The following is a 13344-nucleotide window of genomic DNA, read 5'->3' as shown; positions in this document are numbered from 1 at the left end:
GGGATTCACAAAGAGATCAGCTCTGCTTTGACACTAGTTCACTTCGGAACCAAAAGACAACAGCCATCCCAGCCAACAAATGACAACGGTGTTACATGGTGGAAACCTCTAGGAATTCCTCCTAGGGGAAAACCACCACATAAAGAAGTAGAGGGTGTCAGTTGAGGTGGGGGGGAGGAAGGGGGGAACGAAGACAAGATCGAGCGATATGAGGCACAGCTAAAAATAAACATTTGAACAGTGGGAAGACTGCTTTAATCCATCTACACACAAGGGGCCAGAGACTCAGCGTTCAGCGGAAACGCGATGGTTATCAGAAGAAAAACGGGGAAGAAGAGCTTTATTGATGTTCTGCTTTAATACAACATGGAAGTCAAGACTGCAGGAGGGAATCTGAGGCACATCTGAGCTCCACCTCTGGAGATTGATGTAAGTCCCAAATGGCACCCTATTCCCTGCATAGTACACTACTTTGGACCAGAGCCTTATGGACCCAGGTCAAAAGTAGCACAAGGGAATAGGGTGCCATTTGGGATATACCCAGAGAGCCAGATACTGAATAAATCTTTTAAAATGCAGCAACAAAGAAGCAGGCTCCAGACCCGCCCCACGGCCTCCAACCCACGCCCTTCTCTTTAAATGGGCTGAGACCTGGTTAACCCGCCTGCTGTACATGGTTACATTCAGACATAGTGCATTCTAACACATCACATTAACCTGGACCCTTTATTCATATCTGTCAAAAGAAAAAGCTGAAAATATTCATCTAAAAACACACCTGACTGCATCGCGTTTGATCACAAACAGGTTTATTTTTATGCAATCAACTGACCTAATAGATGTAAAGAAAAATGTCCAAAATATTTTAACTTAAGAGATAATGAAGTTAATGTCAAAAGGTCAACCATGCATCTACATAAATACAGTGAAGAGCATCTCCAGAAGTCTGCCTGCTCTGTGAGTGAGAGTGAATGGGCAGGTCCAGGCCAGGCATAGTAACGGTGGGAGCTAGCTACAGCACAGACCCCCTCTACTTATACAATACACACGTCCGACTTACGACAGACCACACAACAATGATTTCTGTGGTTAAGACCGTCCCATCTGAGTCTCCAGCCCTCCTCCTCCAAAATCCCTCTGTGGTTCCATTTTATCCACCACCCAAAACGTCAGCAGTTTCAGAAGACACAGATATAATACTGCCCCAGCAGCACTCTCTCTAGATTACTGGTTGGTCCAAGAAAACAAAATACCAGTACATTAAGCATAAAAAAACATATTCAAAGTTCGGTACATGGACACAGCTCAATAAAAAAATAAAAAAGTATAGAAGAGTGACATTTTAGATTGCGTCTGAAATGGCACGCAATTCCCCGTGTAGTGCACTACTACATACGGGATAGGGTGCCATTTGGGATGGAACGTAAGACTGGTTCACAGTCAGCCTGGCAGGTTGGGAAGAGCTGCAGCTACAGATCAGAGGAAAGAGCGTGTATGTAGCCGAAGGGGCAAAGCGATCCTTCTTATTGGGTGGCAGCCATCTTCCTGATGTTCATGATGAGTCTCTTGCTGTACTCCTTGTGGTCCACAGGTTTCACCTCCATCACCGTGGCCTTGATCCGGGACTCGTCCTAAAGAGACAGGGGAACACATAGAATAGATGTAAGATGGTGTCACCCTCCGTGGCCTTTCCTACACTAGCTACCTCTCAATTATCTCTCCTTCCTCCCAAAGTGTTAAATCAGTGAAGGGAAGTGAGTAAGTTAAAACTAAATGACTGGTCCAAGAAATGTGGTGGAAATTCCCTATAGCCCATATGCCTACACCAATCCAATGCTTTTAGATATGTTGGAAGTAGTATATTATTGGGAAGCACCCACTGTGTTCGAGATAAGATGGACCAACACAAACCATGGCCATGTGGAATAGATAACCTGCTGGGTATAGGCGAACAGTGGCCATTCAACTATTAGAATCGTTGGGAAATTAACAGAAAAACATGGCTGATGTTCTGTGGTGAGAGGAGATAGCAGCCTGGTACCAGAGAGATTAGCCTACTTCTTTAACACATTAGAAGAGTTGATATTTTAATAGCCTGTATTTAAAATCATCAACTAAAATCTGCTGTCTGGCATTTAGATGGATGATGCAACCTCCCTGCACTGCGACGGATTCTAAATGTTTTCACCCCCTCTGCATCCGTCTAGACTAGAGAAGGTCATCCACCTGGTCCATCACTCTTTAAACAGGCGGCTACAGTCACCTGCTCGTCGCAAATGGCACCCTCTTCCCCTACATAGTGCACTACTTTTGATCAGAGCCATATCGCTCCTGGTCAAAAGTAGTGCACTATGTAGGGAAAAGGGTGCCATTTGGGACGCAGTCAGTCACTTTGTCTCCATTAATCGCTCTGGAACCACTAGAGGTGATCTGGAAGACATGTTCCTGTCAATTGACTCTCACTCCTATTAGAGCCTAACAAGAAATCCCATCCTTCTAGCAGCCCTTACATAACACAGGGTCATATTCATAAGCGCACACTGTAGTAAAACGTTTTCCAACGGAAAGCTAATATGTGCGTAATGACTGCGACCCAGTAGATGAAAGTTGGATTCGACAGTCATCACCATTCTACAGTCTGTCTCTGCAGAACTCCACAGAACAATCCTCAGGCATGGGTATTTCTATTTAACTAGGCAAGTCAGTTAAAAACAAATTCTTATTTACAATGACGGCCTACCCCGCCCAAACCCGGATAACGCAGGGCCAATTGTGCACTGTGCTATGGAACTCCCAATCACGGCCGGTTGTGATACAGCCTGGAATCATAGCTATGCTGCTGCTAAAATGCTAATTGTACACAGCGGACACAAAAGATCAAAATGCTGCAATCAATTGCCAATATAGAATTCTCAGAGAAGAAATGCCCATTTCCTGTGCGGAGTGAGCATTGTTCTAGACTGCTAATGTATGTGCAGGTGGCAAGGCAGGGTGCAAAGCGGGGCGAGGGAGTGTCATGGGGTGCGTGACAGAAGGAAATGAGGGATGTTGAGACTGCGGGCAGTGAGTCAGGCCCACACAGCCATCCAGACACGAACGAATAAGACAAAAACACACCACAGGCTTAGTAGCCTGGACTGCCTGGCCCTAAATCACTAAAAGTTCTGCTAGAGTACAGCAGCTACAACAGTCAGCCTCAACAGACCCACAGCACTGTGATTAACATCTGGCTAAAACTTTAGAGAGCTTCTGCTGCTTGGGGCTTGGCAGTCTGGAGGAAGAAGAGAGGTGTTGTAGCACCTCTCTCTCACATGGGCTTGGAAAAACTTATGGAAAAAAAGGACTCTCTGTGCTGTTATCTGCCCTGTGGTTACGTCTCACTCCATTGGGTTCAGCTAAAAAGCTAGTTATGCAGTCTGGATGTCAGTGTATTCATACTGGCCTGTCTGCCTTCTCTAACCAGGGCCAGATAGAACGCTTGAGAGAGTATACAGTAACCTTATGGTTTAGTGGATGACCTCAGGCATGTGGGGTTTGACTTCTGCAGACATATGCAGCCTGTGGTCCACTGAACACCTCACATTTACAATAGCAGATATTACTGTAATATTATTTTTTACAGCAAAACATTTTATGAACAATGGTTTGAATTGTCCACTGTTCATTAAATAATTTGAGTGCTAGCTGCAGTGGATATCTTCTCATTTCTACAGCAAGAATGACGTAACCATGGTTGCATTGTGTCTGTTAACTTCTTGGTGACAGAGGGCAGTAATTTTCACGTCCGGATGAAATGCATGCCCAAATTCAACTGCCTGCTACTCATCTCCAGAAGATAAGATTGAAGTCGCTTAGGTTGGAGTCATTAAAACTAGTTTTTCAACCACACCACAAATGTCGTTAGCAAACTACAGTTTTCTGACAGATTATTTCACTGTATCACAATTCCAGTGGGTCAGAAGTTTACATACACCAAGTTGACTGTGCCTTTAAACAGCTTTAAAAATTCCCCAAAATGACATCATGGTTTTAAAAACCTCTGATAGGCTAATTGACATAATTTGAGTCAATTGGAGGTGTACCTGTGGATGTATTTCAAGACCTACCATTAAACTCAGTGTCTCTTTGCTTGACATCATGGGAAAATCAAAAATAAATCAGCAAAGACCTCAGAAAAAAAATTGTAGACCTTCACAAGTTTGGTTAATCCGTGGGAGCAATTTCCAAATGGCTGAAGGTATCATTCATCTGTACAAACAATAGTACACAAGTACAAACACCATGGGACCACACAGCCGTCATACCGCTCAGGAAGGAGATGCCTTCTGTCTCCTTGAGAAAAACGTACTTTGGTGTGAAAAGTGCAAATCAATCATCAAGAAGAGCAGCACCTTGTGAAGATGCTGGAGGAAACAGGTACAAAAGTATCTATATCGACAGTAAAACGAGACCTATATCGACATAACCTGAAAGGCCGCTCAGCAAGGAAGAAGCCACTGCTCCAAAACCGCCATAAAAAGCCAGACTACAGTTTGCAACTGCACATGGGGACAAAGATTGTACTTTTTGGAGAAATTTCCTCTGGTCTGATGAAACAAAAAATAGAACTGTTTGGCCATAATGACCATTGTTATGTTTGGAGGAAAAGGGGGAGGCTTGCAAGCTGAAGAACATCGTCCCAACCGTGAAGCACGGGGGTGGCAGCATCATGTTGTGGGCGTGCTATGCTGCAGGAGGGACTGGTGCACTTCACAGAATAGATGGCATCATGAGGTAGGAAAATTATGTGGATATATTGAAGCAACATCTCAAGACAGCAGTCAGGAAGTTAAAGCTTGGTCGCAAATGGGTCTTTCAAATGGACAATGACCCCAAGCATACTTCCAAAGTTGTGGCAAAATGGCTTAAGGACAACAAAGTCAAGGTATTAGAGTGGCCATCACAAAGCCCTGACCTCAGTCCCACAGAAAATTTGTGGGCAGAACTGAAAAAGTGTGTGCGAGCAAGGAGGCCTACAAACCTGACTCAATTACAGGTGTCAGAAGGAATGGGCCAAAAGTCACAAACTTATTGTGGGAAGCTTGTGGAAGGCTACCCAAAACGTTTGACCCAAGTTAAACAATTTAAAGGCAATGCTACCAAATACTAATTGAGTGTATGTAAATGTGTATGTAAATGTCTGACACACTGGGAATGTGATGAAAGAAATAAAAAGCTGAAATAAATCCCTCTACTATTTCACATTCTTAAATTAAAAGTGGTGATCCTAACTGACCTAAGACAGGGAATTTTTACTAGGATTAAATGTCAGAATTTGTGAAAAACTGAGTTTAAATCTATTTGGCTAAGTATGTAAACTGTATATATAGCTATTTTTGTGTTGCCCTTTTTCTCCCCAATTTCGTGATATCCAATTGGTAGTTACAGTCTTGTCTCATTGTTGCAACTCCCGTACGGACACGGGAGAGGAGAAGATCAGAGAGCCGTGCATCCTCGAAAACACGACCCCGCCAAGCCGCATTGCTTCTTGACACAATGCCCGCTTGACGCGGAAGCCAGCCGCATCAATGTGTCGGAGGAAACACCGTACACCTGGGGGCCGTGTCCGCATGCATTGCACACGGCTCGCCACAGGTGTCGCTAGAGCGTAATGGGACAAGGACAACCCGGCTGGCCAAACCATCCCCTAACGACGCTGGGCCAATTATGCGCCGCCTCATGGGTATCCCAGTTGCGGCAGTCTGCGACACAGCCTGAGATCGAACCAGGATCTGTAGTGACGCAGTGCCTTAGACCGCTGTGCCCCTCGGGAGGCCCCCTTTCTGTAATAGTCCTAAATGTGCCAGTGTTGCTATCTATGGTAGATAGTTGGAGCAGACACCTGACTAACCAAATCACACATGAAAAGGGCATCAGTCTCCCAGATGCAGCAGAGATGGTGGGGGTGGTCTAGAAATGGTCTCTCCTCATTCTCTACCGTCTAATGAGTGACTCCCTCAGGACTCTGCTCTAGACCCCCAACTAACTCAGCCTCACCTCTTCCTCCCCCTAGCACACACACGTCTCTCTCAGGCTCACACACACCGCACTGCAGTTCCACAAGGGAGTGTGACAGTGTTTGTCAAGCGATTAGTGTTGGTCACATCTTGCCAGAAAGGCAGAATTCGTGGGCAAAGCGAGGCGAATCAGGCTGCCGCTTGCTATGCAAATCCACAGCACTTCTCTGCTTCTCCTTGCGAAGTAGTACTGCACTGGGCCCACCATGGGTGGGATTTGGATGGAAGGCAGACTTCTATGAGAGCTTGACATGGTTTTATGTCCGATGTGCCCTCTTTACTAGTCACCCAGACAGACAACCAGCGGACACCCAGACAGACAACCAGTTACAAGGACTAGGCTGTCTGGGCCAAGAGAGGAAGTTGAGAGGTAGGGGAGGAATAAGAGCACTGTACGACATTATAGCTGGGTTACGATCACATATAGGCCAATCGTAGTTACTTATTAATTATTATAACTTGAAACAAAATTCTGACTATGCTTCTCTCGCCTGATTCCTCAAACAATGATCAAATATATTGTCAGCAGACATGGCTGAGCTGTATCTCTTCTATCAACACAAAATCATGTCTCTGCTAGTCTGTCTGTGGTCAGTACAGCAGGTAGGTAGCCTCTGGAAGCGCTGAAAGGGACTTCGTATAATGAATCCAGTACCTTCGGAAAGTATTCAGACCCCTTGACCTTTTCCATATTTTGTTACGTTCCAGGCTTATTCTAAAACGGCAATCAACACACAATACTCCCATAATGACAACGCCAAAACAGGTTTTTGGAAATGTTTGCAAAAAAATACCTTATTTTCAAAAGTATTCAGACCCTTTGCTATGAGACACGAAATTGAGCACAGGTGCATCCTGTGTCCATTGATCATCCTTGAGATGTTTCTACAACTTAATCAGAGTCCACCTGTGAAATTCAATTGATTGGACAAAATTGGAAAGGCACACACCTGTCTACATAAGGTCCCACCATTGACAGTGCATGTAAGACCAAAAACCAAGCCATGAGGTCGAAGGAATTGTCCATAGTGCGCCGAGACATGATTGTGTCGACGCACAGATCTGGGGAAGGGTACCAAAACATTTCTGCAGCATTGAAGGTCCCCAAGAACAGTGGCCTCCATCATTCTTAAATTGAAGAAGTTTGGAACCACCAAGACTCTTCCTAGAGCTGGCCGCCCGGGCTAACTGAGCAATCGGGGGAAAAGGGCCTTGGTCATGGAGGTGACCAAGAATCCGATGGCCCCTGTGACAGAGTTCTAGAGTTCCTCTGTGGAGATGGGAGAACCTTCCAGAAGGACAACCATCTCTGCAGCACTCAACCAATCAGGCCTTTATGGTAGACTGGCCAGACAGAAGCCAGTCCTCAGTAAAAGGCACGAGAGCCCGCTTGAAGTTTGCCAAAAGGCACCTAAAGACTCAAGACTATGAGAAACAAGAGACTCTCTGGTCTGATGAAACCAATAATTAATTCCTTGGCCTGAATGCCATGCGTCACGTCTAGAGGAAACCTGGTACCATCCCTACGGGGAAGCATGGTGGTGGCAGCAGCAGCATGGTGGTGGCAGCAGCAGCATGCTGTGGGGATGTTTTTCAGACTGGGAGACTAGTCAGGATCGAGGGAAAAATGAACGGAGCAAAGTACAGAGAGATCCGTGATGAAAACCTGCTCCCAAGCGCTCAGGACTTCAGACTGGGGCAAAGGTTCACTTTCCAACAGGACAACGACCCCAAGCACACAGCCAAGACAACGCAGGAGTGGCTTCAAGACATGTCTCTGCATGTCCTTGAGTGGCCCAGCCAGAGCCCGGACTTGAACCCCATCTAAAAATAGCTGGGCAGCAACGCTCCCCATCCAACCTGACAGAGCTTGAGAGGATCTGCAGAGAAGAATGGGAGAAATTCCCCAAATCCATGTGTGCCAAGCTTGTGGCGTCATAACCAAGAAGACCCAAGGCTGTAATTGCTGCCAAAGGTGCTTCAACAAAGTACTGAGTAAAGGGTCTGTATACTTATGCAAATGTGAACTTTAATTTTATTTTTTTATAAATCTGCAAATATATTGAAAAACCTGTTTTTGCTTTGTCATTATGGGTATTATGTGTAAATTGATGGGGGGGGGGAAACAATTAAATACATTTTAGAAAAAGGCCGTAACCTAACAAAATGTGGAAAAAGTCAAGTGGTCTGAATACTTTCCGGAGGCACTGTCATTAGATGAGAAAACTATCTCCAAACTGCTGCTTGAGAAAAAAAAAAAAAAAAGCTGCCGGTAATTTCCCCTGTCCAACACGGCTGCTCTCATGATGCTAAAGTACTGACGCTGTAGTAGTGCTGGTAGGAGTCATTAACCATGGCAACCAAGAAACAAAAACATGGGCTTTTTGTCAATTAGTGATGGGGGTAATCGATAGTTACCTATTTAAAGATATATATTATCATTTTGACAATATTGCAATATCATTTTTGCACCGGCTGTACTTGTACCAAAACTCCTTCATAGCTTGTTCTCCATCTTTTTAAATAGGGGAACAATTTGTTTTCAGCACTTTTATTCCCATGACTGAGTCTGGGTCTCTTGTCCCTCTACAGCAGACCTATGGTGAGCAATATGTTTGGAACATTGAGTCGCAATAAAATCACAGAACCGAAATGCATTTAGAATCGTGAGTACAACAAAACATATGGTTTCGGCACCAAAGTATCATGATGCTATTGTATTGTGAGGGCCCTGACAATTCCCAGCCCTAATGTCAATACGAGACCCTTACATTGATCATCCTACATTTATTTTTTATTTAACCTTTATTTAACTAGGAAAGTCAGTTAAGAACAAATTCTTATTTACTATGACGGCCTACCAAAAGGCAAAAGACCTGCAGGGACAGGGGGCTGGGATACATAAAAAAATGAAAAATAGGACAACACACACATCACGACAAGAAAGACAACACAACATAAAGAGACCTAAGACAACAACATAGCAAGGCAGGAACACATGACAACAGTGTCATGACGCTGGCCTGGGGGTAGGTTTATGACAGTCATAAATACCCCCCCCCCCTTTCCTCTCTCTACCCTACTGATGTGACTATTGAAAATCCCTTGGTTAACATAGAGATTCTGGGAACATCAGAAGGTGGGGGGGGGGGTGGACCATATTTTGATTAATCCGACCAGTTGAACACATGCGTTGGTACTTAATGAATATGTCAGTTCGGTTGTCATCTGAGACATTCTCATCAATGAAAGGATGACATAAACGGTACAGTGGAAAGTCTACACATTATAGTTATCAGATTCACATGGAATTGTTGTGCAATTTAAATGTTTGAATATGAAAATATTTATGAGATGAAATGTGATTTTAGCTTCCAAAATGTGAGATTTGGGTTTTCATGAGTGAATTAGGCTTGTCTCAGTGGCCCTCCCACGTGAAGAGACATGGGTTATAAAACTATGAAAACACACCCTTCTCCCTCAACTTTATAAGCCCTTGACGAAAATATAACTTCCTGTTCCGAGGACAACGGCCCATGCGTTAAAAAGGACTAACATGTGCAACTACAGAACTAAGCCAACCTCAGCGTGAGCTTTGGTTGTGAATGGTATGAACTGTGAACTCTTATTCACTAAAGTAGTGAGACATCCTAGCCGTTGAGTTAGCAACAGCAGCTGTCAACATGGGCTAGGAAAGGACAGACAGAGTATCCCTTCTACCACACAACGACGACACTGCAACGTATCCCGTTCACAACCAGAGACACTCTTCAAAGGACAAAGGACTCTGTTGGGCAACACGCCTTCCATCTACCACCAACCTATTGAAGCGCAGCTCAGAGTAAATATTTATTGCATTTTCCTTTTCCAAATGGGTGGTAATTTAGAATGCATAGGATATTGTATTTACGATAGCACAGCTTCTCCCTTTGTTCCTCAGTCTTCCCGCTCTTTCACTCAAACCCAATCCACTTTCCTTTGTGTTGTCATATCTGCTCCGTCCGCTAGGCACGTTTTCCTTCATGACATAATTTCTAATCAAGGTATGATTCATTCTGTGTGATTAGTTAGGTATTTAGTAAATAAATAATTAACCCCAATTTTGTATTGCTGATTGAACTTGTTAGCCAGGGTTCGTGAAGATAACCAATAATTTACAACTTTCAGATGAGACTGAAATAAGGTGACAATTAATATTGACTGCTATTGATGTAAAATATTACTAGGTCTTTAAGAGTTTATTCGAAAGTTAACAGCTCTATAAATATTATTTTGTGGTGCCCCGACTTTCTAGTTAATTACATTTACATGATTAGCTCAATCAGGTAATATTAATTACAGAGAAAGGATTTTATAGAATAGCATGTCGTATCACTTAATCCGGCATAGCCAAAGACACGACAACAGCATGGTAGCAACACAACATGGAAGCAGCACAAAACAAAGTACACACATTATTGGGCACAGACAACAGCAGAAAGGGCAAGAAGGTAGAGTCAACAATATATCACGCAAAGCAGCCACAAGTGTCCATGATTGAGTCTTTAAGTGAAGAGATTGAGATAAAACTGTCCAATTTGAGTGTTAGTTGCAGCTCGTTCCAGTCGCTAGCTGCAGCGAACTGAAAAGACGAGCGACCCAGGGATTGTGTGTGCTTTGGGTACTTAAACAGAATGTGACTGGCAAAACAGGTGTTGTATGTGGAGGATGATGGCTGCAGTAGATATCTCAGATAGGGGGACATGAGGCCTAAGAGGGTTTCATAAATAAGCATCAACCAGTGGGTCCAGAGATTACCAGTTTACAGAGGAGCATAGAGTGCAGTGATGTGTCCTATAAGGAGCATTGGTGGCAAATCTGATGGCCGAATGGTAAAGAACATCTAGCCGCTCGAGAGCACCCTTACCTGCTGATCTATAAATGACATCTTCGTAATCTAGCATGGGTAGGACGGTCATCTGAATCAGGGTTAGTTTGGCAGCTGGGGTGAAAGAGGAGCGATTACGATAGAGGAAACCAAGTCTAGATTTAACATTAGCCTGGAGCTCTGATCTGTTCTGAGAGAAGGACAGTGTATTGTCGAGCTATACTCCAAAGTACTTGTATGAGGTGACAACCTCAAGCTCTAAATCCTCAGAGGTAGTAATCACACAGGTGGGGAGAAGGGTATTCTTCTTACCAAACCCCATTACCTTTGTTTTGGAGGTGTTCAGAACAAGGTTAAGGGTAGAGAAAGCTTGTTGGACACTACGAAAGCTTTGTTGTAGAGCATTTAACACAAAATCTGGGCAGGGGCCAGCTAAGTATAAGACTGTATCATCTGCATATAAATGGATGAGAGCTTCCTACTGCCTGAGCTATGTTGTTGATGTAAATTGAGAAGAGTGTGGGGCCTAGGATTTAACCTTGGGGTACTCCCTTGGTGACAGGCAGTGGCTGAGATTTTCTGCCTTTTACACTGCACTCTTTGAGGTAGTTAGCAAACCAGGCCAAAGACCACTCAGAGATGCCAATATTCCTTAGCCGGCCCACAAGAATGGAATGGTCTACCGTATCAAAAGCTTTGGCCAAGTCAATAAAAATAGCAGCACAACATTGCTTAGAATCACGGGCAATGGTGATATCATTGAGGACCTTTAACCTCTTGAAGCTAGGGGGCACTATTTTTATGTTTGGAAAAATAACGTTCCCAAAGTAAATGGCCTATTTCTCAGGACCAGATGCTAGAATATGCATATAATTGACAGCTTAGGATAGAAAACACTAAAGTTTCCAAAACTGTAAAAATATTGTCTGTTGAGTATAACAGAACTGATATTGCAGGCGAAAGCCTGAGACAAATCCAATCAGGAAGTGACTCTTATTTTGAAACCTGTGTGTTCCTATGCATCCCTATTGACCATTGAAAGGGATATCAACCAGATTCCCTTTTCTATGGCTTCCCTAAGGTGTCTACAGCCTTTAGACATAGTTTCAGGTCTTTATTTTGAAGAATGAGCGTGAACGACCACATTACGTATGTGGTCAGGTGGGGGCTCTCAGAGTGATTTTTGCGCAAAAGAGGCGGCCATTGTGAAAAAGCGGCCGTAGTGAAAAGCCAACTGTCCCGGTTGATATATTATCAAATAGATATTTGAAAAACACCTTGAGGCTTGATTATAAAAAACGTTTGCCATGTTTCTGTCGACATTATGGATATCATTTGGAATTTTTGTCTGCGTTGTCGTGACCACTATTTCCGGCGGATTCCTGGGCATAACGCACCAAACTAACGGAGCTATTTGGATATAAAAAATATCTTTATGGAACAAAAGGAACATTTGCTGTCTAACTGGGAGTCTCGTGAGTGAAAACATCCGAAGATCAAAGGTAAACGGTTCATTTGATTGCTTTTCTACTTTTCGTGACCAAGCTTCCTGATGCTAAGTGTACATAATGCTATGCTAGGCTATCGATAAACTTACACAAAAGCTTGTATTGCTTTCGCTGTAAAGCATAATTTCAAAATCTGAGACGACAGTGTGTTTTAATATATTTCACTTGTGATTTCATGAATATGAATATTTTCTAGTAATATTTTTTGACTGTTGCGCTATGCTATTCAGCGGTTGCTGATGACAAATATACCGGATCCGGGATGGGTAGTTCTAAGAGGTAAAAGGTTGCAGTGACACATCCATAACCTGAGCAGAAACCAGATTGCATACCATAGAAAATACTATAGACATCAAGAAAGCCAGTCAGTTGCTTATTGACAAGCTTTTCCAACACTTTTGATCAACAGGGCAAAATAGAAATAGGCCTATAACAGTTAGGATCAGCTTGATCTCCCCCTTTAAATAAAGGACGATCCGTGGCTGCCTTCCAAGCAATGGGAACCTCCCCAGAAAGGAGAGTCAGGTTAAAAAGGTTGGAGATGCAACCTTAAAGAAGAAAGGGTCTAAACCATCTGACCCAGGGGGGGGTTCAAGTTTCAGGAGCTCCTCTAGCACCTCGGACTTAGTGACTGCCTGCAGGGAGAAACTTTGTAGGGGGGCAGGGGGAAAAGAGGGAGAAGCATCGGGGATAGTTGCATTAGAAGGGGTGGGAGATGAGAATGTTGGACGGGCAAGGAGGAATGGCTGAGTCAAATAGGAATCCTGACTTAATGAAGTGGTGATTAAAGAGCTCAGCCATGTGCTTCTTGTCAGTAACAACCACATCATCAACTTTAAGGGACATGGGCAGCTGTGAGGAGGAGGGTTTATTCTCCAGGTCTTTTAACCGTTTTCCAGAACTTCTTGGGGTT

General features: G+C 43.8%; 1 protein-coding gene across 3 annotated transcripts in view; it reads right to left on the bottom strand.

The window, feature by feature from the left end:
- Window positions 1–787: 787 nt before the first annotated feature.
- Window positions 788–13344, bottom strand: part of LOC115141838 (replication protein A 70 kDa DNA-binding subunit-like) — a 60539-nt gene continuing 47982 nt past the window's right edge. For all 3 annotated transcript variants that reach the window (XM_065000360.1, XM_029681085.2, XM_065000361.1), the window contains one exon: window positions 788–1631. In XM_065000360.1, coding sequence (XP_064856432.1) covers window positions 1477–1631 — 155 coding nt within the window. In that variant the 3' untranslated portion in view covers window positions 788–1476. The remainder of the gene's footprint in view (window positions 1632–13344) is intronic.

The sequence above is a fragment of the Oncorhynchus nerka genome, linkage group LG14 (genome assembly GCF_034236695.1).
Source record: "Oncorhynchus nerka isolate Pitt River linkage group LG14, Oner_Uvic_2.0, whole genome shotgun sequence".
Lineage (NCBI taxonomy): Eukaryota > Metazoa > Chordata > Actinopteri > Salmoniformes > Salmonidae > Oncorhynchus > Oncorhynchus nerka.
Note: the sequence above shows the minus strand (reverse complement) of the source record. Positions and strands in the feature narration are given on the sequence as shown.